Genomic DNA, 24,496 nt, shown 5'->3' with positions numbered 1-24,496 from the left:
AAAAAATATATAAATGGGGTCTCACTGTGTTGCCTAGGTAGGTCTCAAACTCCCGGCTTCAAGCAGCCCTCCTGCCTTGGCCTCGCAAAGTGTTAGGATTACAGGTGTGAGCCACCATGCCCACCCCTTCTCTTTCTTTTCAGGCTCCTGCTTCCATTCTGCTGTCTTGTAATGGTTGTCTGCTGCTTGTAACAACACAAAGTTTAATGGATTAAAGTGACGAATATTTATTATCCAGCAGTTTCTGTGGATCAGGAATTGATCAGGGGCTTATCTGGGTGATTATGACTTCGAGTCTCATGGAGTTGCAGCCAAGATGTTGGCTGGGGCTGCAGGCATCTAAAAGCTGGATGGAGTCTTCTCTGTTTTTTCTAGAGGTCAAAAATTTAAAAAGAACAAATAAAATAAAAGCTGGACCAGGGCTGGAGGATCTGATTCCAAGATGGCTCACTCACAAGGCTAGTGACTGGAAGCCTCAGCTCCCTCTTGGCTCGTGGCAGGAGCCCCCAGTCCCTTGCCTCATGGAACTTTCCTTAGGGCCCATGTCCTCACATGGTAATTATCTTCCCTTAGAGCAAGTGATCTCAGAGTGAAAGGGAAGGTTTCCACCACAAAACCTGTTAATGAAATTCTTTTTTTTTTTTTCTTTTTTTGGGGACAGGGTCTCCCTCTGTCACCCAGGCTGGAGTGCAGTGACGTGATCTTGGTTCATTCCGCCTCCCTGGTCCAGCTATTCTCTTGCCTCAGCCTCTGGAGGAGCTGTGACTACGAGCATGCACTACCACGCCCAGCTAATTTTTTAATTTTTTTTTAATTTTTATTTATTTATTTATTTTTTTTTTGAGAAGGAGTCTCGCTCTTTCGTCCAGGCCGGAGTGCAGTGGCGCTATCTTGGCTCACTGCAAGCTCTGCCTCCCGGGTTCACGCCATTCTCCTGCCTCAGCCTCCCGAGTAGCTGGGACTACAGGCGCCTGCAACCATGCCCGGCTAATTTTTTGTAGTTTTAGTAGAGATGGGGTTTCACCATGTTAGCCAGGATGGTCTCGATCTCCTGACCTTGTGATCCGCCCGCCTCAGCCTCCCAAGGTGCTGGGATTACAGGCGTGAGCCACCACGCCTGGCTTACTTTTTTTAAGTAAAGATGGGGTTTCACCATGTTGGCTGGGCTGGTCTCAAACTCCTGGCCTCAGGTGATCCTCCCACCTCGGCCTCACAAAGTGCTAGGATTACAGATCTGAGCCACCATGACCAGCCTGTTTTATTTATTTATTTATTTTGAGATGAATTGTCCCTCTGTTGCCCAGGCTGGAGTGCAGTGGCTCCATCTTGGCTCACTGCAACCCCCACCTCCCAGGTTCAAGCGAGTCTCCTGCCTCAGCCTCCTGAGTAGCTGAGATTACAGGTGTGCATCACCATGCCCGGCTAATTTTTGTATTTTTGATAGACACGAGGTTTCGCCATGTTGGCCAGGCTGGTCTTGAACTCCTGACCTCAAGTGATCTGCCCGCCTTGGCTTCCCAAAGTGCTGGAATTAGAAGCATGAGCCACCGCTCCCGTCCGAACATTTTAAAACCACTATGCAACTTACCACTCCTGTGGGACAAGGGTGCCTGGTCCTATGATTTCAGCTGGCGTTCTGGCCCTAATCTCTGGGAATCTGATTAGTTAGCTAGGGCCAGGCCTAATTTATTAATGAATGCATTAATAAATTACTCTTCTGGCCAGGCACTGTGGCTTACGCCTGTAATTCCAGCACTTTGGGAGGCCAAGGGGGGGCGGATCACGAGGTCAGGAGATCGAGACCATCCTGGCTAACCCAGTGAAATCCCGTCTCTACTAAAAATACAAAAAATTAGCCAGGCGTGGTGATGGGCGCCTGTAGTCCCAGCCACTCTGGAGGCTGAGGCAGGAGAATGGCGTGAAGCCGGGAGGCGGAGGTTGCAGTGAGCAGAGATTGCGCCACTGCACTCCAGCCTGGGCAACACAGTGAAATTCTGTCTCAATGAAACAAAAACAAAACAAAACAAGAATGAGTTCCTAATAGATTGCCAGACTGAAGTGTAGTCTACTGCATTTGATGATTCATCATGTCTCCTAGGCCTAGCACATACTAAATTCTTTGTAAATGTTTCTGGGATAACGGGATTAAGGTGAGGCAGAGAATGGGTGAACCGGAGGTTGCAGTGACCGAGTGGTGCCATGATCCAGCCTGGGGACAGACGAGACTCAAAAAAAATTAGCCGGTGTCATGACACATGCCTGTAGTCCCAGCTACTCAGGAGGCTGAGGTAGGAGAGTTGCTTGAACTCAGGAGGCGGAGGTTGCGACAGAGAGAGACTACGTCTCAAAAATAAAAAAAATACCATCCTGGCTAACACAGTGAAACCCCGTCTCTACTAAAAAATACAAAAAATTAGCCCGCCATAGTGGCGGGCGCCTGTAGTCCCAGCTACTCGGGAGGCTGAGGCAGGAGAATGGCATGAACCCGGAAGGCAGGGCTTGCAGTGAGCCGAGATGGCGCCACTGCACTCCAGCACTCCAGCCTGGGTGACAGAGCGAGACTCCATCTCAAAAAAAAATAATAATAAAAATTTAAAAATAAAAAAAACCCTGCAAACTTGGTGAATTTTTTACCCACTCGTGCTTTGCAAAATTCTTCATGGAACTTAGATTATCTCAGAATGTAAAAAAAAAAAAAAAAAGAATGCTGACTCCTAACCAAATAACTATGAAGCAGATGCTGAGAGATCAAAGGAGCAAATCTAAAAATCATCCGAGACGGGGCCTTGGGGAGAAGTATGCTGGGTTACAGACGAAAATGACTGGCTCTTTGTTGATAACTGTTGATAACTGTTGGACCTGGGTAATGGGTGATAACTGTTGGACCTGGGTAATGGGTTTATGGGGCTGGTGTTCTCTGCTTTTGTTAATGTTTGAGCATTTACATAGTAAAGGTTTTTTTTTTTTTCATCGTATATAGAAAGGAGGACTCACTATGTTGCCCAGGCTGGTCGCAAACTCCTGGGCTCAAGTAGTCTTCCCTCCTCTGCCTCTTGAAGTGCTGAGATTATAGGCATGAGACACTGTTGTACCCAGGCGGGTTAAAAAAACGCCACACTTTGAGATGAATTAAGAGTCCTTTATTAAGCCAGCGGCCAAAGAGATGGCTAATGCTCAAAATTCTCTCGGCCACGAGGAAGGGGTTCGATTAACTTTTATACCTAGGTTTAGGAAGGGGAGGGGGACTCAAATGTAATAATTCTACAGAAGTAAAAACATGCAAGAATCAAAAGAATCAAAATGGTTACAGAGTGATAAACAACTTTAAAGACAAATGATTACAAGAAGAGCAACGGTACCAGGTTCCAGGTTCTAAATCTTTCATTATAATTAGATATAGGGTCTATGCCGCACAGGAAATCAAGGTTTTATGTTGTTATCTCTTGGAGAAAATTCCTGGGAACTTCGTACATTGCTGGTGTTGGTAACTTATCAGTTAACTGGGCTCCTTCGAAACGCTGAGGATCTGTTTACCCAGGACAACTCCTCACGAAAGGGGGTTGAGTGAGGAGCCCTAGTGTCTTGTAAATTAAGGGGTCAGTTGGAGTTTGTCCGGCTTTCCTAGCTAGAGAGAGTCTTATTTACATGAGAAGCAAGGCTAGGTGATTTAAAGAGATAAACAGGACAAAATTCAAAGTAATGAGTTGAAGTAAAAAACAAGGTTAGGCATTTCAACACCACACCTGGGTCAAAGGTTTAAAAAAAAATGATAAAAGAAGTAAATTGAGGCTACTGTGGGCACACTGCCCATGGGTTAGCCCTGCTGTGCAAGGATCAGAAAAAAAATAGAAATTGAAGCTAAGGCCTAATTAACTGGCTTATCTTGTAGAGTTTAGCAGAAGTGATCAAGTTTAGAGTTTATCTTTTTCTTTCTCTGCCCCCTACTTAATGAAAGACAAAAATGAGTAACATGGCCGGGCGCGGTGGCTCACACCTGTAATCCCAGCACTTTGGGAGGCCAAGGCAGGCAGATCACTTGAGATCAGGAGTTCAAGACCCAGGCTGGCCAACATGATGAAACCAAAATACAAAAGTTAGCCAGGCGTGGTGGCGGGCGTGTGTAGTCTCAGCTACTCGGGAGGATGAGGCAGGAGACTCGCTTGAACCCAGGAGGCGGAGGTTGCAGTGAGCTGAGATTGCACCACTGCATTCCAGCCTGGGCAACAGAGCAAGACTCTGACTCAAGAAAATAAAAATAAAAATAAATAAAAATTGTGCCGGGTGCGATGGCTCACGCCTGTAATCCCAACACTTTGGGAGGCCGAGGCGGGCGGATCATGAGGTCAGGAGATCGAGACCATCTTGGCTAACGTGGTGAAACTCCGTCTCCACTAAAAATACAAAAAAACTAGTCGGACGTGGTGGCCGCCACCTGTAGTCCCAGCTACTCGGGACTGTAGCTGGGGAGGAGAATGGCATGAACCCAGGAGGCAGAGCTTGCAGTGAGCGGAGATTGCGCCACTGCAGTCCAGCCTGGGTGACATAGCGAGGCCCCGTCTCAAAATAATAATAATAATAATAATTTGTGGGGGAGTCACAGGAAATCTGCCTTGGAATTCAGGAGAAAGGCTTACCCCATGGTATTTTCTGGAGAGACTACAAAACTTATTCTGTGTAATAGTTGCCCATCAGCTGTTTGCCCTCAACTTATTTTTAGGAGGCATTGTGAGCCCTTCTCAAGTACTGTAAAAGTTTTTCAGTTCTGCAAAGGAAAGGAACTTGTGTTTGGGCTTTTTGAGTGCTGACTGCATGTGCTGTGATACTTTTGCCTTTGTCATGGAACCATGATCTTTAAAATGGTTCTGGAAAAATGGTTAAGGGCCTGTTCTTTGTCTTGAGATCATTCTTGGTGGAGAGAGAAATGGCTGCTTGCTGTAAACAACTGGACACAGTAGCTGTCCTTGTCTGACATCTGCTTTGCTCAGCTGAAGCATTGTCTCATTGGCTGCTGTGGGTGTCTCTGAAGCTCACGCTGAATTGCTGTCAGATGCCCGGAGTGCTCTTGGTGGTGACACAGCCACATTGTGTAAACACATTTCTTAAGTCATTTGTGTGTATGGCAGCTGGATTTGGGGACAAGCATTTGGGCACACTTGCTACAAGATTGGTTAGTGATTATGGACGATGAAGTCTGTCGGAAAATTCAGATCTTGATTGTGAGTTATCTTACTTGTCTTTTAAATTCTCTTTCATCCATTTGGCTCAGGGGGCACAGCAGACATCTTCCTGGCCTTAAATAGCTTTATGTCTGCCAGGTAAGAGAAGTATGATGAGTGCTTTGAAAGAAAAATACTGAGTTCTCTGGGGTGGAATGTGGTTAACCAGGGTCAGTGGGGGTCACCCCAAACTCAGTTAAGGCTTGAGCCACTGCATCTGGGCTTTTTTTTTTTTTTTTTGAGACAGAGTCTTGCTCTCTTTGCCCAGGCTGGCGTACAATGGTGCGATCTCGGCTCACTGCAACCTCTGCCTCCTGGGTTAAAGCGATTGTCCTGCTTCAGCCTCCCTAGTAGCTGGGACTATAGGTGCATGCTACCATGCCGGCTAATTTTTGTACTTTTAGTAGAGATGGGGTTTCACCATGTTGGCCAGGTTGGTCTCGAACTCCTGACCTCAAGTGATCCAGCCGCCTAGGCCTCCTAAAGTGCTGGGATTACAGTTGTGAGCTACCACACCTAGCTGGGCTTATTATTATTTTTTTAATCCATTGACAAAGTCCTTCCAGTTTCTGTTTCTAACTGGTGAAACTAGATAGTAACATTAATCTATAATCACAGTTTTCCTCTAAATATTAACTAAATATTTTATCCATTTAAAACACTGTTTTCTTCTCTTTTTTCTGAGACCGGGTCTTGCCCTGTTGCCTAGACTGGAATGCAGTGGTGCCATCTCCGCTCACCAGAGCCTTGACCTCCCAGGCTCAAGGGAACCTCAGTTTCTCGCATAGCTGGGACTAGAGGCACATACCGCCACACCCGGCTAGTTTTGTATTTTTTTGTAGAGGCGGGGTTTTGCCATGTTCCCAGGCTGGTGTCGAACTCCTGAGCTCGAGTGATCTTCCTGCCTTCTGCTTTAGCCTCCCGAAGTTGCTGGGATTACAAGTGTATGCTACTGCGCCTAGCCTTAAAACACTATCTTGACCACAGAGGAGGTCTACACAAAAAGAAAGAAAAAAAAAAAAAACTGTCTGCTTCAGGCTGGGCACGGCGGTTCACACCTTTAATTCTAGCACTTTGGGAGGCAGAGGTGGGAGGATCACGTGAACCCAGGAGTTACAGAGAAGCCTGGGCAACATAGTGAGGCTCTCATTTCTACAAAATATTTAAAGATTAGCTGAACAAAAATTAGCTGGTGCATGCCTGTGCTCCCAGCTACTGGGGAGCCTGAGGTGGGAGGATCTCTTGAGCCTGGGGGATTCAAGGCTGCAGTGAGCCATTATTGCACCACTTCATTCTAGCCTGGACAACAGAGCAAGACCCTGTGTCAAAAAAAAAAAGTTTTCATCAAATTTCTGCAATTAAAAAAAGTAGAGGCCGGGCGCGGTGGCTCAGGCCTGTAATCCCAGCACTTTGGGAGGCTGAGGTGGGCGGATCACGAGGTCAGGAGATCGAGACCATCCTGGCTAACACGGTGAAACCCCATCTCTACTAAAAATACAAAAAATTAGCCAGGCGTGGTGGCGGGCGCCTGTAGTCCCAGCTACTGGGGAGGCTGAGGCAGGAGAATGGCTTGAACCTGGGAGGTGGAACTTGCAGTGAGCTGAGATCGCGCCACTGCATTCCAGCCTGGGCACAGAGCAAGACTCCATCTAAAAAAAAAAAAGAAAGGGGGGGGAATTAGAGGCCAGGCTCAGTGGCTCACGCCTGTAATCCCAGCACTTTGGGAGGCCAAGGCGGGCGGATCACCTGAGGTCAGGAGTTCAAGACCAGCCTGACCAACATGGAGAAACCCCTTCCCTAATAAAAAGACAGAATTAGCTGGGTGTGGTGGCGCACGCCTGTAATCCCGGCTACTGGAGGCTGAGGCAGGAGAATCGCTTGAAACCAGGAGGCGGAGGTTGCAGTGAGCCGAGATCGCACCACTGCACTCCAGCCCAGGTGACAGTGCATGACTCCATCTCAGAAAAAAAAAAAAGCAATTAGAATGAGACTTTTGTTTTTATTTTCTGTTCTCTGTGACTCAATAAGCTTCTTAGAGAAAGAACCCTTGGAGAAAAGGGAGAGAACTGTTACTTCCTTTCTGCATGGACTGTGGTATTCCTGCCCTAGCCCTGCCGAAATGTTAATGAGCTGTGCAAACTGTTGCTGGATTGTTTTGTTCTTCCTCCTAATCAGAGTTTTCCTCAGGACTGGGTAGCCTGTGGACTCCCTGGAGGACAGACAGGTGTGGCAGCCTCAGTGGCCTGGAGTGGACAGCTGGTTTACTGATAGCCCTTTTTTTTGAGACAGAGTCTTGGTCTGTCGCCCAGGCTGGAGTGCCCTAGTACGATCTTGGCTCACTGCATCCTCTACCTCCCAGGCTGAAGTGATTCTCGTGCTTCAGCCTTCCCAGTAGCTGAGACTACAGGCAGACACCATCATACCCACCTAATTTTGTATTTTTAGTAGAGACGGGGTTTCACCATGTTGGCCAGCCTGGTCTTGAACTCCTGTCCTCAAGTGATCTGTCCACCTCGGCCTCCCAAAATGCTGGGATTATAGGCATGAGTCACCACGGGCTTACTGATAGTTGTGTAGGCCAGAGGAATAATCTGAATAACCAACCATATATGAGGTATTGTGTTTATCTTTCTTTCTTCAAGTTATTCTTGAAGTTATTCTTGGTGTCAGCTCCTTTTTTTTTTTTTTTTTTTTTGAGACGGCGTCTCGCTCTGTCGCCCAGGCTGGAGTGCAGTGGCGCGATCTCAGCTCACTGCAACCTCTGCCCCCTGGGTTCAAGCGATTCTCCTGCCTCAGCCTCCTGAGTAGCTGGGATTACTGATGCGCATCACCATGCCTGGTTAATTTTTTGTATTTTTAGTAGAGATGGGGTTTCACCATGTCGGCCAAACTGGTCTCGAACTCTTGACCTTGCAATCTACCCACCTCGGCCTCCCAAAGTGCTGGGATTACAGGCGTGAGCTACCACACCCAGCCAGTGTCAGGTCTTTTACCTTAATTAATATGTATTGTGTTGACACATTTTCTTTTCTTTCTGAGCCCTCAATTTTTTTTTTTTTTTTTTTTTTTTGAAACAGGGTCTCACTCTGTTGCCCAAAGTGGAATGTAGTGTAATGATCACAGCTCACTGCAGCCTCAACCTCTTGGGCTCAAGCTAACCTCCCACCTCAGCCTCCCAGGTAGCTGGGACTACAAGCACGTGCCACTACACCTAATTTTATTTTATTTCTTGTAGAGATGGGGTCTCCCCATGTTGCCCAGACTGGTCTCGAACTCCTGGCCTCAAGTCATCCTCCTGCCTCAGCCTCCCAAAGCACTAGGATTATAGGTGTGAACCACCCTGCCCGGCCATGAAGTTAAATTTTTGGTTATTAGCGTGTTGAGTTCTGTTTTCTGTTTTTTTAAATAGCCACATGGCTGACTCTCTGTGTTCAGTGGTATGGATGCCAAAGTACAGCAAGGACAGTGCCTCGCTCAAGTCTCTCTGACCTGGGTCCAGGGGGATTTTCTCTGCCAATCAGGTTCCTGAAGCTCTGGCTACTGCTCCTGGTGTTTTTAATGACCACAGTAGAGAAGAACATTCATATCTTCTTGCCGTTGATGAGCAAATCTTTGGACCTATCTCATGGTGTCCTTATTTGCAAACTGGTTGAATGGTCACCTGCCTGGCTTTGGCTGCCTTGCTGTTTTGGCTTGTAATAAGTACCCCTATTTCTGGTGGCTGAGTCAAGTTTCCAAAAAGGAAGTCTTACCTGGAGATCCTGTGAAGGAATTCCTGACCAGCTTTTTAATTTTCCAAAGACAGGCCTTATTAGTGTTAAACACACACCCCTTTTCTATGGCCAGGCCGGTGTCAAAGCTTGTGCAGAGGCTGTATAGCAGTAAGAGTTCCCACCCCTTGGGGCATTCTCATCGTCACCACATTGCCTGACTTTGGAGACGACCCCTTTTAAACTCTGGCATTTGCTCAGGTAAGTATTTGGGGAGTATTATTATAAATGCTGTGCATATCCGTGTTTTCCCCACAGTGGAAAGGAAAATGATTTTTTTTTTTTTTTTTGAGTTGGAGTCTCACTCTGTCGCCCAGGCTGGAGTGCAGTGGTGCGATCTCGGCTCACTGCAACCTCTGCCTCCCAGGTTCACGCCATTCTCCTGCCTCAGCCTCCCGAGTAGCTGGGACTACAGGCGCCCGCCACCATGCCTGGCTAAGTTTTTCTATTTTTAGTAGAGACGGGGTTTCACCGTGTTAGCCAGGATGGTCTCGATCTCCTGACCTCGTGATCCGCCCCCCCCGGCCCCCCAAAGTGCTGGGATTACAGGCGTGAGCCACCTCGCCCGGCCAGAAAATGATTTTAATGGATGGTTTTGAGGAAGCCGGTGATCATTTTGTAATGGAGAATTGTAACATGCCAGGGGTTTGGCTCTTCTTTCAGTATTTCTTCAGGCTACCACAAAACTCCACTATTGATATTCTTCCAAAAATAAACAAAACACTGAAAGAACTCCTGCCTTTGGAACAAAATAGCTTCATATTAAGGTAGCTTTGAGGCACAAACCAAGCTGCCTGTGGAGAAGCGGGTTCTTCCTCTAAAACTTACATGAACCTCTGACCCCACGCCCCCTCACTAAAGGTTTTCTTTTCTCTTTTGATTTTTTATTTTATACTTTTTATTTTGGACTACTTCCAGATTCACAAGATGTTGCAAAAATAGCACAGGGCTGGACCCTGCAGTCTGCTTCCCTGAATGGTAACATCTTTTTTTTTTTTTTTTTTTGAGACGGAATTTTGCTCTTGTTGCCCAGGCTGGAGTGCAATGGCACGATCTCGGCTCACTGCAACCTCTGCCTCCCAGGTTCAAGTGATTCTCCTGCCTCAGCCTCCCGAGTAGCTGGGGTTACAGGCATGCACCACCACGCCCGGCTAATTTTTTTTTGTATTTTTAGTAGAGATGGGGTTTCTCCATGTTGGTCAGGCTGGTCTCAAACTCCCGACCTCAGGTAATCTGCCCGCCTCAGCCTCCCAACGTGCTGGGATTACAGGCGTGAGCCACCTTGCCCGACCAATAACTACCATTCCGGGGGGAGGCGGGAGGGACAGCATTAGGAGATATACCTAATGCTAAATGACGAGTTAATGGGTGCAGCAAACCAACATGGCACATGGATACATATGTAACAAACCTGCATATTGTGCACATGTACCCTAAAACCTAAAGTATAATAAAAAAAAAAAAAACACTACCATTTCAAATTCCCACTACTATTGTACTACAGACCTGTTATCCTATAGTCTCACCAACACATTTTAAAATGCTTAACTTTTAGGCTGGGCGTGGCCCACACTTTGGGAGGCTGAGACAGGCGGATCACTTGGGCCCTGGAGTTCAAGACCAGCCTGGGCAACATGGCGAAACTCCGTCTTTACAAAAAATACAAAAATTTGCCTGGCGCGGTGGTGCACACCTGTGGTCCCAGCTACTTGATAGGCTGAGGTGGGAGAATCTCTTGAACTCAGGAGGAGGAGGTTGCAGTGAGCCTAGATCACCACTGCCCTCCAGCCTGGGCCACAGAATGAGACCCTGTCTCAAGACAAAATAAAATGAAATGCTTAACTTTGGTTAATGTCATTGGTCCTGCTGTGTCTATGAGTGAGACGGAGCGTGTTTCCTGTGGGCACCAGCCACTGGCGTGTGCCCTTCAGTGAACTGCCCAGCTATGAATTCGTTTCCTGTTTCCCCACTGGGGTCGTTGCCTTTCTTTTGTGGATTTGTGAAAACCCTAGGAATATTTATCCTGGTTTGTTTTGTGGAGCTAACGACAATGTTTTGGCTTCCCTGGCCCACATTGGAAGAATCGTCTTAGGCCACACATGAAGTACACTAACACTAATGATAGCTGATGAGCTGAAAAAAAAAATTGCAAAAAAATCTCTGAATGTTTTAAGAAAGTTTATGAATTTGTGTTAGGCCACACTTCAAGCCATCCTGGGCCGAGGGTTGGACAAGCTTGGGTTAGACATTTCATAATATATTTAGTCCATCAGAGCCGGGCGCGGTGCCTCACGCTTGTAATCCCAGCACTTTGGGAGGCTGAGGCGGGCGGATCACGAGGTCAGGAGATCGAGACCACGGTGAAACCCCGTCTCTACTAAAAATACAAAAAATTAGCCGGGCGTGGTGGCGGGCGCCTGTAGTCCCAGCTACTCGGAGAGGCTGAGGCAGGAGAATGGCGTGAACCCAGGAGGCGGAGAGCTTGCAGTGAGCCGAGATCGTGCCACTGCACTCCAGCCTGGGTGAAAGAGCGAGACTCCGTCTCAAAAAAAAAAAAAAAAAATTAGTCCATCAGTGTTTTTCTTAATGATTTCCGCCTTTGGGGTCATGCTTTCAAGACTTTCCCTAACAATACATAAACATTCTCTTCTATTTTCTTTTAGTTTAATGTTTGTTGAAAATAATGTTTACATTTTTGGCCAGGTGCAGTGGCTCACACCTGTAATCCCAGCGCTTTGAGAGACTGAGGTGGGCAGATCACGAGGTCAGCAGTTCTAGACCAGGCTGACCATCATGGTGAAACCCCGTCTCTACTAAAAATACAAAAATTAGCCGGGTGTGTTGGTGGGTGCCTGTAGTCCCAGCTACTCAGGAGGCCGAGGCAGGAGAATCGCTTGAACCCAGGAGGCAGAGGTTGCAGTGAGCCAAGATCACGCCGTTGTACTCCAGCCTAGGTGAAAGAGCAAGATTCCATCTCAAAAATAATAATAATAATAATAATAATAATAATAATAATAATGTTTACATTTTTAATTCATCTGGAGTTTATCTTGATTGGTGGATTTTTTTTTTTTTTTGAGACAAGGTCTCACTCTCACCCAGGCTGGAGCACAGTGGTACAATCTCGGCTCACCGCAACCTCTGCTTCCTGGGTTCAAGCAATTCTCCTGCCACAGCCTCCTGAGTAGCTGGTGTTTTTTTTTTTTTTTTTTTGAGACAGAGTCTTGCTCTGTTGCCCAGGCTGGAGTGCAGTGGTACAATCTCGGCTCACTACAAGCTCCACCTCCCAGGTTCACACCATTCTCCTGCCTCAGCCTCCCCAGTAGCTGGGACTACAGGCGCCCGCCACCACACCCAGCTCATTTTTTGTATTTTTAGTAGAGATGGGATTTCACTGTGTTAGCCAGGATGGTCTCGATCTCCTCACCTCACGATCTGCCTGCCTCGGCCTCCCAAAGTGTTGGGATTACAGGCGTGAGCCACCGCACCCGGCCTTTTTTTTTTTTTTAAGAGAAGTCTCGCTCTTCTCCCTCAGGCTTGAGTGTGATGGCTCAATCTCGGCTGACTGCAACCTCTGCCTCCCAGGTTCAAACAATTCTCCTGCCGTTGACTCCCAAGTGGCTGGGATTATGGTACCTGCCACCACGTCCGACTAATGTTTGTATTTTTTAGTAGAGATGGGGTTTCACCATGTTGGGCCAGGCTGGTCTCGAACTCCTGACCTTGCGATCCGCCCGCCTCGACCTCCCAAAGGGCTGGGACTACAGGCGTGAGCCACCGTGCCTGGCCTTATTAATGACTTTTAAACCAGTTTCTCACAAACTCTTTTGATCTTAGATCAGTCTGTGTTTTTCACAAATGCCTCGATGGCTGGCTCACAGTTTTAGAAGCCTGTGTTTGTCAGTTAAAATCATGATCCTCCCAAAAATGTTCAATGCCATTTTCTACCCTGACCTGGGTTCGCCCAAGTGGTGGGAGAGTGCCCATGGAGGCATGACTGTCTGGGAACCCTCTCAGAGTGGAGCCCGGTGCTGGGTTCAGGTGGATGCTCATTGTTTAAGCCTGCATTGTTTTGCGTCCCGTAATGGGGCTTTGCCTTCTGAAGCCTCTGTTTCTGTCTTCCCTCACACGTATATGACATGTCTTATTTCATTCCGCTCTGCAGGTGAGGACACTGGCCAAATTGTAGGTGCTCACAAGATACAGATGACCCAAATCCCCAACTGTGTTACTAATGAGCATTTAGAGAGTTTTTTCCCTTTGTCCTAAATCGTGTTACAGAGATGGTCCGTGCGTGGGGGAAATGTTTGTCCTTTCAGCCAGGCTGTCCAATTCAAAAGGCAGGAATTGAGAAAATGACAGGACTTTCTCCATCCGTGCCACAGCATGCCCAGTTTGGTCTGATTTAACATGACACATCATACTGCAGAGATAAGAAGGTAGTTTGAATTTTATTTTTCCTTATAACTTGACCGTTCTAGTCACATTGTTTTCATATAGATTGTATACTTTATATCCTCCATGCTTATCCACACAGAGATTACTTCTGGAAGGACCCATATGAAACCGGTACCATGCTTCCCCTCGAGCCTGGGAGCCACAAGATGAAAGGAGATTTACCCTTTTATACTTTTTAAGTTTTGTGGGTTTTTTTGAAACAGGGTCTTTTTCTGTTGCCCAGGCTGGAGTGTAGTGGCCTGGCCATGGCTCACTGCAGCCTTGGCCTGCTGGGTTCAAGCAATCCTCCTGCCTCAGCCTCCTGAGTAGTTGGGACTACAGGTGCCCACCACCACACCTGACTGAGTTTTGTATTTTTTGGTGGAGATGAAGTGTCCCCATGTTGTCCAGGCTGGTCTCAAACTCCTAGGCTCAAGCGACCCACCTGCCTCAGCCCCCCAAAGTGCTGGGATTACAGGTGTGAGGCAGTGCACCTGGCCTTTTTAAATGTTGCATACATTTATTACTGATTTTTTAAATTATAAATCCAAACTACATTAATAGTAATTGTCTTGCAGCGTCCTTTGGTCATAGCTTAGGTATTAGAAGAATGATTAAGAAAGGGAGCGATGTAATTTACTAGCTTGAGGTCTGCATTTGGATTGACTTTGCTAAGCTTGCTGTGAATTCCGAGGAACAGAAAACCCAGAATGTAGGCCAGGCGGCATCTTCAGAGGAAGAGGCCCTTTCCCCTTTGCCTTGCTTGCTTCCAGGCTGGCTGTGGGGGGATGGAGTCTCCCCTTGAGGGTCAGGAGATGTCTGGCCATCATCTGGTAGTCAGAGTGGGATGAACCGAACAAGGGCAGACTTCTCGGCCTGTCTTCTCTGCTTGGCTGCACCCTGGAATCAGCTGGAGAGTGCCAGCAGCCGCTCCTGACTGGGACCCCACACCCCAAGTGGCCAACTTAGTCCTTCTGGGGTGTGGCATCATGATTGCGAAAGCACCCAAGTTATTTTCATGCGGAGCCACCGAGAGTCATGTCTTTGGAAGGATCTAAGTTCCTGACCTGACACCTTCCAGGCTGCCTCAGCTACTCTTGACAAGTGGCTTTATGACCCTAGGTCCACCTGGGCTTGCGAAGGCACAGATTCCCTGTCCACAGATCACGACCAGATGCACCAGCAGGAGTCCACATCGAGCGCGTCCTCCGGGCACTCCCACGACCAGGTAGGTCAGGACTCCTGGGCCCATGGATGGATCGGTTGTGTTTTCAGATGCCTGGTGGTGGCGGTTGATGCCCCCTCCTTGAGTAGTAATTTCCTGCACATTTTCTCTGATGCTCTGGCTTCCACCAGATGAGGACAGCTGAGGCTCAGAGCTCGAATTTCTTGGCTGTAATTTTAAAGCTCTTAAGTGTAAAGCCGTAAAGATAGAAATCCAGAATTGTAGCATTCTGGTTCTTACTCCATTTTCTTTCCTTTGCCAAAGGAATCTATGTTTTATTTATTTATTTATTATTATTTTTTTTTTAGACGGAGTCTCGCTCTGTTGCCCAGGCTGGAGTGCAGTGGTGCGATCTCGGCTCACTGCAAGCTCCGCCTCCCGGGTTCACGCCATTCCTCTGCCGCAGCCTCCTATAGGCGCACGCTGCCACACCCAGCTAATTTTTTGTATTTTTAGTAGAGACGGGGTTTCGCTGTGTTAGCCAGGATAGTCTCGATCTCCTGACCTCGTGATCCTCCCACCTCGGCCTCTCAAAGTGCTGGGATTACAGGCGTGAGCCACTGCACCCAGCCAGGAATCTACGTTTTAAACATTTCACATATCCCTTCCTTGGGGACACGGCGGCTAGATTTGCTGAACAAATGGCTGTCTCCTCTTCTTCAAGCCCCCCGGCCCCAGCCCCTCAGGCCCTGGCAATGAGACACTCCTACATTCTGTTGCTGACTTTTTCCCTAGTTACCTTTTCTAGACAACTCATGCCCTGCCTTCCCCACCCCCATGCCAGCTGCTTGGGTTTAATGAGGTCCTTGGTCATGACTCATTGTTTGATTTTCCGTGGTGTAACTCATTGCCTTTGATAAGCACACCTTTTCTGACTTCCAAGATGTTAAAACTTAAGCCTCAGCACCTAGGAGAATGCACACATTTTTTCTTATTGTGGCAAAATATACATAACATAAAATCTGCCATTAGTAGCATTTGGTATAATCACAGCATTTTGTAATCGTCACCACTGTTTTCATCATCCCACAAAGAAACCCCACAGCCCACAGCCCACAGCGGTCACTCCCGACTCTCCCTGTTCCCAGCACCTGGCATCCACGAGTCTACTTCCTGCCTCTGTGGATTTGCCTGTTCTGGGCATTTCTCATATGTTTTGTTTTGTTTTGTTTTTGAGAAGGAGTCTCCCTCTATTGCCCAGGCTGGAGTGCAGTGGTGCAATCTTGGCTCATTGTAATCTCCACCTCCCGGGTTCAAGCCATTCTCCCGCCTCAGCCTCCCGAGTAGCTGGGATTACAGGCACCTGCCACCATGTCCGGCTAGTTTTTTTTGTATTTTTAGTAGAGATGGCTTTCACCCTATTGGCCAGGCTGGTCTCGAACTCCTGACCTCGTGATCCGCCCACCTTGGCCTCTCAAAGTGCTGGGATCACAGGCGTGAGCCACTGAGCCTGGTCGATATATTCATATGTTGTTGGACATCTGGGTTGTTTCTGTGTTTTGGCTGTTGTTAATAATGAACCAATATCAACATTTATTTACAAGTTTTTGTTTGAGCTTCTGCAGTGGGGTTTTTGTTTTTGTTTTTGAGACAGAGTCTTGCCATGTCACCCAGGTGGGAGTGCAGTGGTGTGATCTCAGCTCACTGCAGTCTCCGCCCCCCTGGACTCTAGTGATCTTTCTACCTCAGCCTCCAGATAGCTGGGACCACAGGCGAGTGCCACCATACCCACCTAATTTTTTTTGGTATTTTTAGTAGAGACAGGGTCTCGCCACATTGCCCAGGCTGGTCTCAAACTCCTGAGCTCAAGCAATCCACTCACTGGACCTCCCAAACTGCTGCGATTACAGGCATAAGCCACCATGCCTAGCCAGGTTTTTTTTTTTTTTTTTTTAAGAGATGGGGTCTTGGCCGGGCGTAGTGGCTCACGCCTGTAATCCCAGCAGTTTGGGAGGCCAGTGTGGGCAGATCACGAGGTCAGGAGATCGAGACCATCCTGGCTAACATGGTGCAACCCCATCTCTACTAAAAATACAAAAAATTAGCCAGGCATGGTGGCGGATGCCTGTAGTCCCAGCTATTCGGGAGGCTGAGGCAGGAGAATGGCGTGAACAGGGGAGGCAGAGCTTGCCGTGAGCCGAGATTGTGCCACTGCACTCCAGCCTGGGCAACAGAATGAGACTCCGTCTAAAAAAAAAAAAAAAAAAGGTGGGGTCTCACTCTGTTTCCCAGGCTAGAGTGCAGTGGCATGATCAGAGCTCACTGCAGCCTTGAGCGATCCTCAAGGGATCCTCCTGCTTTGGCCTCCCAAAGTACTGGCATTACAGGCATGAGCCACTATGCTGGCCATGTCTCTTTCTTTTTTTTTTTTTTTTTTTTTTTTTTTGAGACAGAGTCTCGCTCTGTCGCCCAGGCTGGAGTGCAGTGGCGCAATCTTGGCTCACTACAACCTCTGCCTCCCAGGTTCAAGCCATTCTCCTGCCTCAGCCTCCCGAGTAGCTGGGACTACAGGCTCCCACCACCGTGCCTGGCTAATTTTTGTATTTTTAGTAGAGACGGGGTTTTCATCATGTTGTCCAGGTTGGTCTCAATCTCTTGACCTTGTGATCTGCCTGCCTCGGCCTCTCAAAAGTGCTGCGATTACAGGCGTGAGCCACCATGCCCGGCTGGAAAGTCTCTGTTTTTAATTCTTGTGGGTGTACACCTAGGACTGGACTTGCTGGAGAGTGTGGTAGTTCTATGTTTAACTTTTTGAGGATCTGCCAGACTGTTTTTCACAGCAGCTGCATCATTTTACAGTCCCACCAGCAATGTACGATGGGTCTCATTTCTCCACATCCTCACCGTTTTTCTCTTTTAAAATTAAAGCCATTCTAGTGGCATACACAGGTTATTAAGTGAATTACTTTTATTAGATAATTAGGAAAAGACAAAGTCTGAGTGAACAGTTGAAAACAAAAGCCAGCAGTCCCTTATCTCTCTGTCTTCCTGACCCTTCCCCAGAGGGTGTGGCTTTCAGCTCAGCTTTTCCTCGCGTTCCCTCGCTGACCTCCGCACGCCCTCTTTCATCTTTCACCCCTCCCTTTGCTGTGAACTGTTGACTTCCTTTTTGGGTAGGTGAAGGTTTTACCTCAAATCTGCATGATCATGTCCAGTCTCTCAGTATGATGTGTTAGGACATCGGTTTGGTTGTTTAAAAGGGACCAGAATAACAAAAATCTTGCCTGAGACATGGAAGTTTGTTTTTTTCTCCTTTTATACAGTCCAAGCAGCTCAGGCTGGGTGGTGGCGGTTGGCAGATACCAGGGGCCCTGTGCCTTTCCCATCTTCCATTGTGTTTTCTGTTTTTGTTTCTAAGACAGCGGCTGCCGGTTTCCCCACCACATCCACCCCCAGTCCGGCCAGCGGGAACCAGGGCAAGGAGAGGGCATGTTTTTCCCCTCAGAATCAGGGCTCAGAAGTTACGCCCAGCACCGAGCTCACTCCACATGGCTGTCCCCTGTCCTCCCTTGCGGACTTCTGTTTGAATATATTTTATTTTATTTTTTTCTAGTTAGTCTGTGCTTATCCATGAACATATTTTATTAATAATAATTAGGTAGTGTTTGAATGTTTACTATGTATCAGATGATCTTATAAGTACTTTATATGCATTTAATTTTTTTTTTTTTTTTTTTTTGAGACGGAGTCTTGCTCTGTCGCCCAGGAGGGACTGCAGTGGCGCTATCTTGGCTCACTGCCAGCCCTGCCTCCCGGGTTCACGCCATTCTCCTACCTCAGCCTCCCGAGTAGCTGGGACTACAGGCACCCGCTACCGTGCCCGGCTAATTTTTTTTGTATTTTTAGTAGAGAGGGTGTTTCACCATGTTAGCCAGGATGGTCTCGATCTCCTGACCTCGTGATCCGCCCGCCTCGGCCTCCCAAAGTGCTGGTATTACAGGCGTGAGCCACCACGCCCGGCTGCATTTAGTTATTTAATCCTTAGACCAGGCTTCTAAAGTAGATATTGTTTATTTTACAGATAAGGAAACTGAGGCACAGTTCAGTCGAAGCACATGTCCTGGTCACACAGCTAGGGAGGTGCAAGGCTGCCCACCCAGAGCCCGTCTTCACTCCGGGTACTTTGAATCTTGGGTCTGTGGCCCTCCAGGGAGTCCATGTGTGCGCACCTGGGTCACGTTTTCCATCTGTGCTTGAGGCTGGTGGAAGGTGGCTCAGATGTGCTCAGAGGCTGAGTAGGTGGGGCTTAGTTAACATGCTGGGTGTGGGTTTCAGCGTCCTCAGCCCTGGCCCGGCACTGCCCTGGAGCTCATTCAGCATTTCCTGGGTTAGGCAGGCAGGAAGCACCGGCGTGTTCAGGATGAAAATAGTTCCTGCCTGCTGGCTCTACACAGCTAATTCGCCTTTCCATATTAATTAGAGACCTTCTTAAGTATGATCTGTTAAGACTGACACCCTAAACATTTATTTAGCTTTTATTTCCTGGGCTGATGGCCCATAGTTACAGCTGCAGCCAGCTCCCCAAGAAGCTGACGCCAGCAGACCCCTCTGTGCTGCAGCTTTGTGCCGTGGGACTGCTGGCCTCACCGACCTCTTGCTTTATCAACACAGTGACCAGGAGTTAAACTTTGGGATGTGCCCGTGATGTTGGACCACAAGGACTTAGAAGCCGAAATCCACCCCTTGAAAAATGAAGAAAGAAAATCGCAGGAAAATCTGGGAAATCCATCAAAAAATGAGGATAACGTGAAAAGCGCGCCTCCACAGTCCCGGCTTTCCCGGTGCCGAGCGGTGGCGTTTTTTCTTTCACTGTTTCTCTGCCTTTTTGTGGTGTTCGTCGTCTCATTCGTCATCCCGTGTCCAGACCGGCCAGCGTCACAGCGAATGTGGAGGGTCGACTACAGTGCCGCTGGTAAGCCTCGGCTTCCCCGCCCAGTGGTGTCCAAAGCAGCTCTTCCCAGGGGATGGGGCGGAGGGGGCAGAACTGTGTCTGTGAGTCTAGAAGTGGCCTTTAAACAGTGAATCAATCCCAAGTGGCTGCCAGTTCTACGTCCAAGGTTTTCCTGGAGTTTTAGGGAGCGATAGAGCAGCCTTTTTATTTTTGAGATGGAGTTTTGCTCTTGTTGCCCAGGCTGGAGTGCAATGGCACAATCTCAGCTCACCGCAACCTCTACCTCCGGAGTTCAAGCGATTCTCCTGCCTCAGCCTCCCAAGTAGCCGGGATTACAGGCGTGCAGCACCACGCCCAGCTAATTTTGTATTTTTAGTAGAGATAGGGTTTCTCCATGTTGGTCAGGCTGGTCTTGAACTCCTGACCTCAGGTGATCTGCTCACTTTGGCTTCCCAAAGTGCTGGGATTACAGGCATGAGCCACCACATCCGGCCTCAGTTCTCCCCCTTTTTTTTTTTTTTTTTGAGAGGGAGTCTCAGAGTCTCGTTCTGTCGCCCAGGCTGGAGTGCAGTGGCATGATCTCGGCTCACTGCAAGCTCCGCCTCCTGGGTTCACGCCAGTCTCCTGCCTCAGCCTCCTGAGTAGCTGGGACTACAGGCGCCCACGACCACGCCCAGCTAATTTTTTCTATTTTTAGTAGAGACGGGGTTTCACCGTGTTAGCCAGGATGGTCTCGATCTCCTGACCTCATGATCTGCCTGCCTCGGCCTCCCAAAGTGCTGGGATTACAGGCGTGAGCCACCCCACCCAGCCAGTTCTCCCTTTTTTTAGGAAGGATGAGTTGGGTAAATAAACAAAAGTAGCCTATTTGGGTACTTTTCTAAATTAAAAAATTTAATGAAACAGAGCTTCTGGGTGAAAGATACAGAGAAGGCTGTCATAAAATGTAAAAAACATGTACCAGCTTGTATGGTCCAGTCTTGCTAGGGTGACCCAGCTCACATCCTGGTTAGTGAAAGGAAAGTACCCATTCATTCCTGTCTCCTGACCTTGCCATTCTGGAGTCTTGGCTGTTACGAAAAGCAATGGAATCAGCCTTAGTCAGGACATTGTGCTTCTAGAAGAACGGCAGCTGCAGTCACCCACGTCAGTGGGCGTGAGCACTGACAGCCGCAGTGCTTCCTGGCAGAGAATTCAGGGCTTCTCCAGTGCCCTCAATAGGGTTTCTTGTTGAAACCTCACTTAGGGTCAGTTTGTGTTCAAAAAAAATTTTTTTTTTGAGATGGAGTCTCGCTCTGTCGCCCAGGCTGGAGTGCAGTGGCGCAGTCTTGGCTCACTGCAAGCTCTGCCTCTTGGGTTCATGCCATTCTGCTGCCTCAGCCTCCCGAGTAGCTGGGATTACAGACACCTGCCACCACACCCGTCTACTTTTTTTTTTTTTTTTTTTTTTTTTGGGGTTTCACCGTGGTCTCGATCTCCTGACCTCGTGATCCGCCCGCCTCGGCCTCCCAAAGTGCTGGGATTACAAGCGTGAGCCACCGCGCCCGGCCTACTTTTTTGTATTTTTTAGTAGAGATGGGGTTTCACCATGTTAGCCAGGGTGGTGTCCATCTCCTGACCTCGTGATCCACCTGCCTCGGCCTCCCAAAGCACTGAGATTACAGGCATGAGGCACGCTGTTTGGCCATTTTTTTTCTTTTTTTTTTTTTTCTGAGACGGAGTTTCGCCCTTATTGCCCAGGCTGGAGTGCAGTGGCATGATCTTAGCTCACTGCAACCTCCACTTCCTGGGTTCAAGCCATTCTACTGCCTCAGCCTCCCTAGTAGCTGGGATTACAGGCATGTGCCACCATGCCTGGCTAATTTTGTATTTTTAGTAGAGACGGGGTTTCTCCATGTTGGTCAGACTGGTCTCAAACTCCCTGCCTCAGGGGATCCTTCTGCCTCAGCCTCCCAGAGTGCTGGGATTATAGGCATGAGCCAACAGGCCCAGCCCAATTTTTGTATTCTTTTTAATTTTTTTTTAATTTCTATTTTAATTTAATTTTTTTTTTTTTTTTTTGAGAAGGAATCTCTCTCTGTCGCCCAGGCTGAAGAGCAGTGGCGCGATCTCGGCTCACTGCAAGCTCCACCTCCCGGGTTCACGCCATTCTCCTGCCTCAGCCTCCCAAGTAGCTGGGACTACAGGCACCTGCTACCACGCCCAGATAATTTTTTGTATTTTTGGTAGAGATGGGGTTTCACCATGTTAGCCAGGATGGTCTTGATCTCCTGACCTCCTGATCTGCCCACCTCGGCCTCCCAAAGTGCTGGGATTACAGGCATGAGCCACCACGCCTGGCCAATTTTTGTATTCTTAGTAGAGATGGGGTTTTACCATGTTGGCCAGGCTGTTCTTGAACTCTGTTTTTTGTTTGTTTTTTTTTTTCTAAAGAGACGATGTCTTGCTCTGTCGCCCAGGCTGGAGTGCAGTGGCGCGAGTTCGGCTCACTGCAAGCTCTGCCTCCGGGGTTCAAACGATTATCGTCCCTCAGCCTCCCGAGTAGCTGGGATTACAGGCACGTGCCACCACGCCCGGCTAATTTTTTCTATTTTTAGTAGAGACGGGGTTTCACCGTGGTGTCGATCTCCTGACCTCGTGATCCACCCGCCTCGGCCTCCCAAAGTGCTGGGATTACAAGCGTGAGCCACCGCGCCCGGCCTTGAACTCCTGATTTTAAGTGATCCTCCTCCCTGAGCCTCCCAACCTGCTGGGATTACAGGCAGAAGTCACGACACCTGGCCCAATTCAGTGATTTGTAGTCAATTTGTAGAGTTACGTAGCTGTCTGTACAATTCCATTTTAGAATATTTCCATCATCCCTAAAAGATTCCTCGGCCGGGCGCGGTGTATCACGCTTGTAATCCCAGCACTTTGGGAGGCCGAGGCGGGCGGATCACGAGGTCAGGAGATCAAGACCACGGTGAAACCCCGTCTCTACTAAAAATACAAAAAATTAGCCGGGCGTGGTGGCGGGCACCTGTAGTCCCAGCTACTCGGAGAGGCTGAGGCAGGAGAATGGCGTGAACCCGGGAGGCGGAGCTTGCAGTGAGCTGAGATCTCGCCACTGCACTCCAGCCTGGGCAACAGAGCGAGACTCCATCTCAAAAAAAAAAAAAAAAAAAAGATTCCTCAAGAGGCTGGGCACAGACCCCATCTCTACAAAAAATACAAAAATCAGCCAGGCATGGTGGCATGCAGCTGTGGTCCCAGCTGCTTGGGAGGCTGAGGTAGGAGTATCACTTACACCTGGAAGGTTGAGGCTGCAGTGAGCTGTGATGGCACCACTGCACTCCAGCCTGGGTGACAGAAGGAGACCCTGTCTCAAAAAAAGAAAAGTCCTCATTACCTTTGCCATCACTCCCTGTTCCCTCCTCTCGTAGCCCTGGGCAGCCTAGTCTCCTGTCTGCAAAGATTAGTCTTTTTTTTTTTTTTAGACGGAGTTTTGCTCTTGTTGCCCAGGCTGGAGTGCAACGGCACGATCTCGGCATGATCTCGGCTCATCGCAACCTCCCGCTCCCAGGTTCAAGTGATTCTCCTGCCCAAGCCTCCCAAGTAGCTGGAACTGCAGGCGTGCACCACCACGCCCAGCTAATTTTGTATTTTTAGTAGAGATGGGGTCCCTCCATGTTGGTCAGGCTGGTCTCAAATTCCCGACCTTAGGTGATCCGCCTGCCTCAGCCTCCCAAAGTGCTGGGATTACAGGCGTGAGCCACCGCGCTCGGTCGTAACTTTTGTATTTTTAATAGAGGCGTGGTTTCACCATGTCGGCCAGGCTGATCTCAAACTCCTGACCTCAAGTGATCCGCCTGCCTCGGCCTCCCAACGTGCTGGGATTGCCGGTGTGAGCCACCGCGCCAGCCTGTTCCCTCTCTTGATAGTGCCCTTTGGTGCATAAAAGCTTTCAGTTTCAATGAAGCCCATTTTTCTTTCCTGTGCTTTTTTTTTTTTTTTTTTGGAGACAGTCTTGCTCTGTCATCCAGGCTGGAGAGTGCAGTGGCGTGATCTCAGCTCACTGCAACCTCCACCTCCCAGGTTCAAGCGACTCTCCTGCCTCAGCCTCCCAAGTAGCTGGGATTACAGGTGCCTGCCACCATGCCTGGCTGATTTATGTATTTTTAGTAGAGACAGGGTTTCACCATATTGGTCAGGCTGGTCTCAAACTCCTGACCTCAGGTGATCCACCCGCCTTAGCCTCCCATAGTGCTGGGATGACAGGCGTGAGCCACCACACCTGGCCTTGTGTGCTTTTGTATCAAAGAAACCACCAGATCCCTTGTCATGAAGATTTTTCCCTGTTTTTTTTTTCTAAGAGTTTTATAATTTTAGCTCTTATGTTTAGGTCTTTGATTCATTTTGAGTTCATTTTTGTGCATGACATAAAGATTCAACTTCATGCTGGGCGCAGTGGCTGACACCTGTATTTCCAGCAGTTTCAGAGGCTGAGACAGGAGGATCACTTGAGGCCTGGAGTTCAAGGCCAGCCTGGGCAACATAGCCAGACCCTGTCTCTAAAAAAAGGAGGGGCGGGGTTCAACTTTATTCTTTTTTTTTTTTTTTTTTTTTTTTTTTTAAGACGGAGTCTCGCTCTGTCGCCCAGGCTGGAGTGCAGTGGCTCAATCTCAACTGACTGCAGACTCCACCTCCTGGGTTCAAGTGATTCTCCTGCCTCAGCCTCCCAAGTAGCTGGAACTATAGGCGCCCGCCACCACGCCTGGCTAATTTCTGTATTTTTAGTAGAGAAAGGGTTTCACCATATTAGCCAGGCTTGTCTCAGACTCCTGACCTTGTGATCCACCTGCCTCGGCCTCCTAAAGTGCTAGGATTATAGGTGTGAGCCACCTCGCCCGGCCTATTTTTTTGTTTTTGTTTTGTTTTTTGAGATGGACTCTTGCTCTGTCAGCCAGGCTGGAGTGCA

At 48.4% G+C, this 24,496-nt stretch overlaps 1 protein-coding gene across 3 annotated transcripts in view; it reads left to right on the top strand.

The window, feature by feature from the left end:
• Positions 1–24,496, top strand: part of FAM234A (family with sequence similarity 234 member A) — a 35,898-nt gene that overhangs the window by 3,738 nt on the left and 7,664 nt on the right. Inside the window, exons 1-3 of one of the 3 annotated variants that reach the window (XM_032144893.2) lie at positions 4,946–5,216; positions 14,546–14,651; positions 19,260–19,560. In XM_032144893.2, the coding sequence (XP_032000784.1) occupies positions 19,293–19,560 (268 nt within the window). In that variant the 5' untranslated portion in view covers positions 4,946–5,216; positions 14,546–14,651; positions 19,260–19,292. Of the gene's footprint in view, positions 1–4,945; positions 5,217–8,852; positions 9,188–14,545; positions 14,652–19,259; positions 19,561–24,496 lie in introns of those variants that run through there. The other 2 variants (XM_058433817.1, XM_032144892.2) reach the window with 2 other exon arrangements.

Source organism: Hylobates moloch, unplaced genomic scaffold, assembly GCF_009828535.3.
Source record: "Hylobates moloch isolate HMO894 unplaced genomic scaffold, HMol_V3 SCAFFOLD_23, whole genome shotgun sequence".
NCBI classification, from domain to species: Eukaryota; Metazoa; Chordata; class Mammalia; order Primates; family Hylobatidae; genus Hylobates; species Hylobates moloch.
Note: the sequence above shows the minus strand (reverse complement) of the source record. Positions and strands in the feature narration are given on the sequence as shown.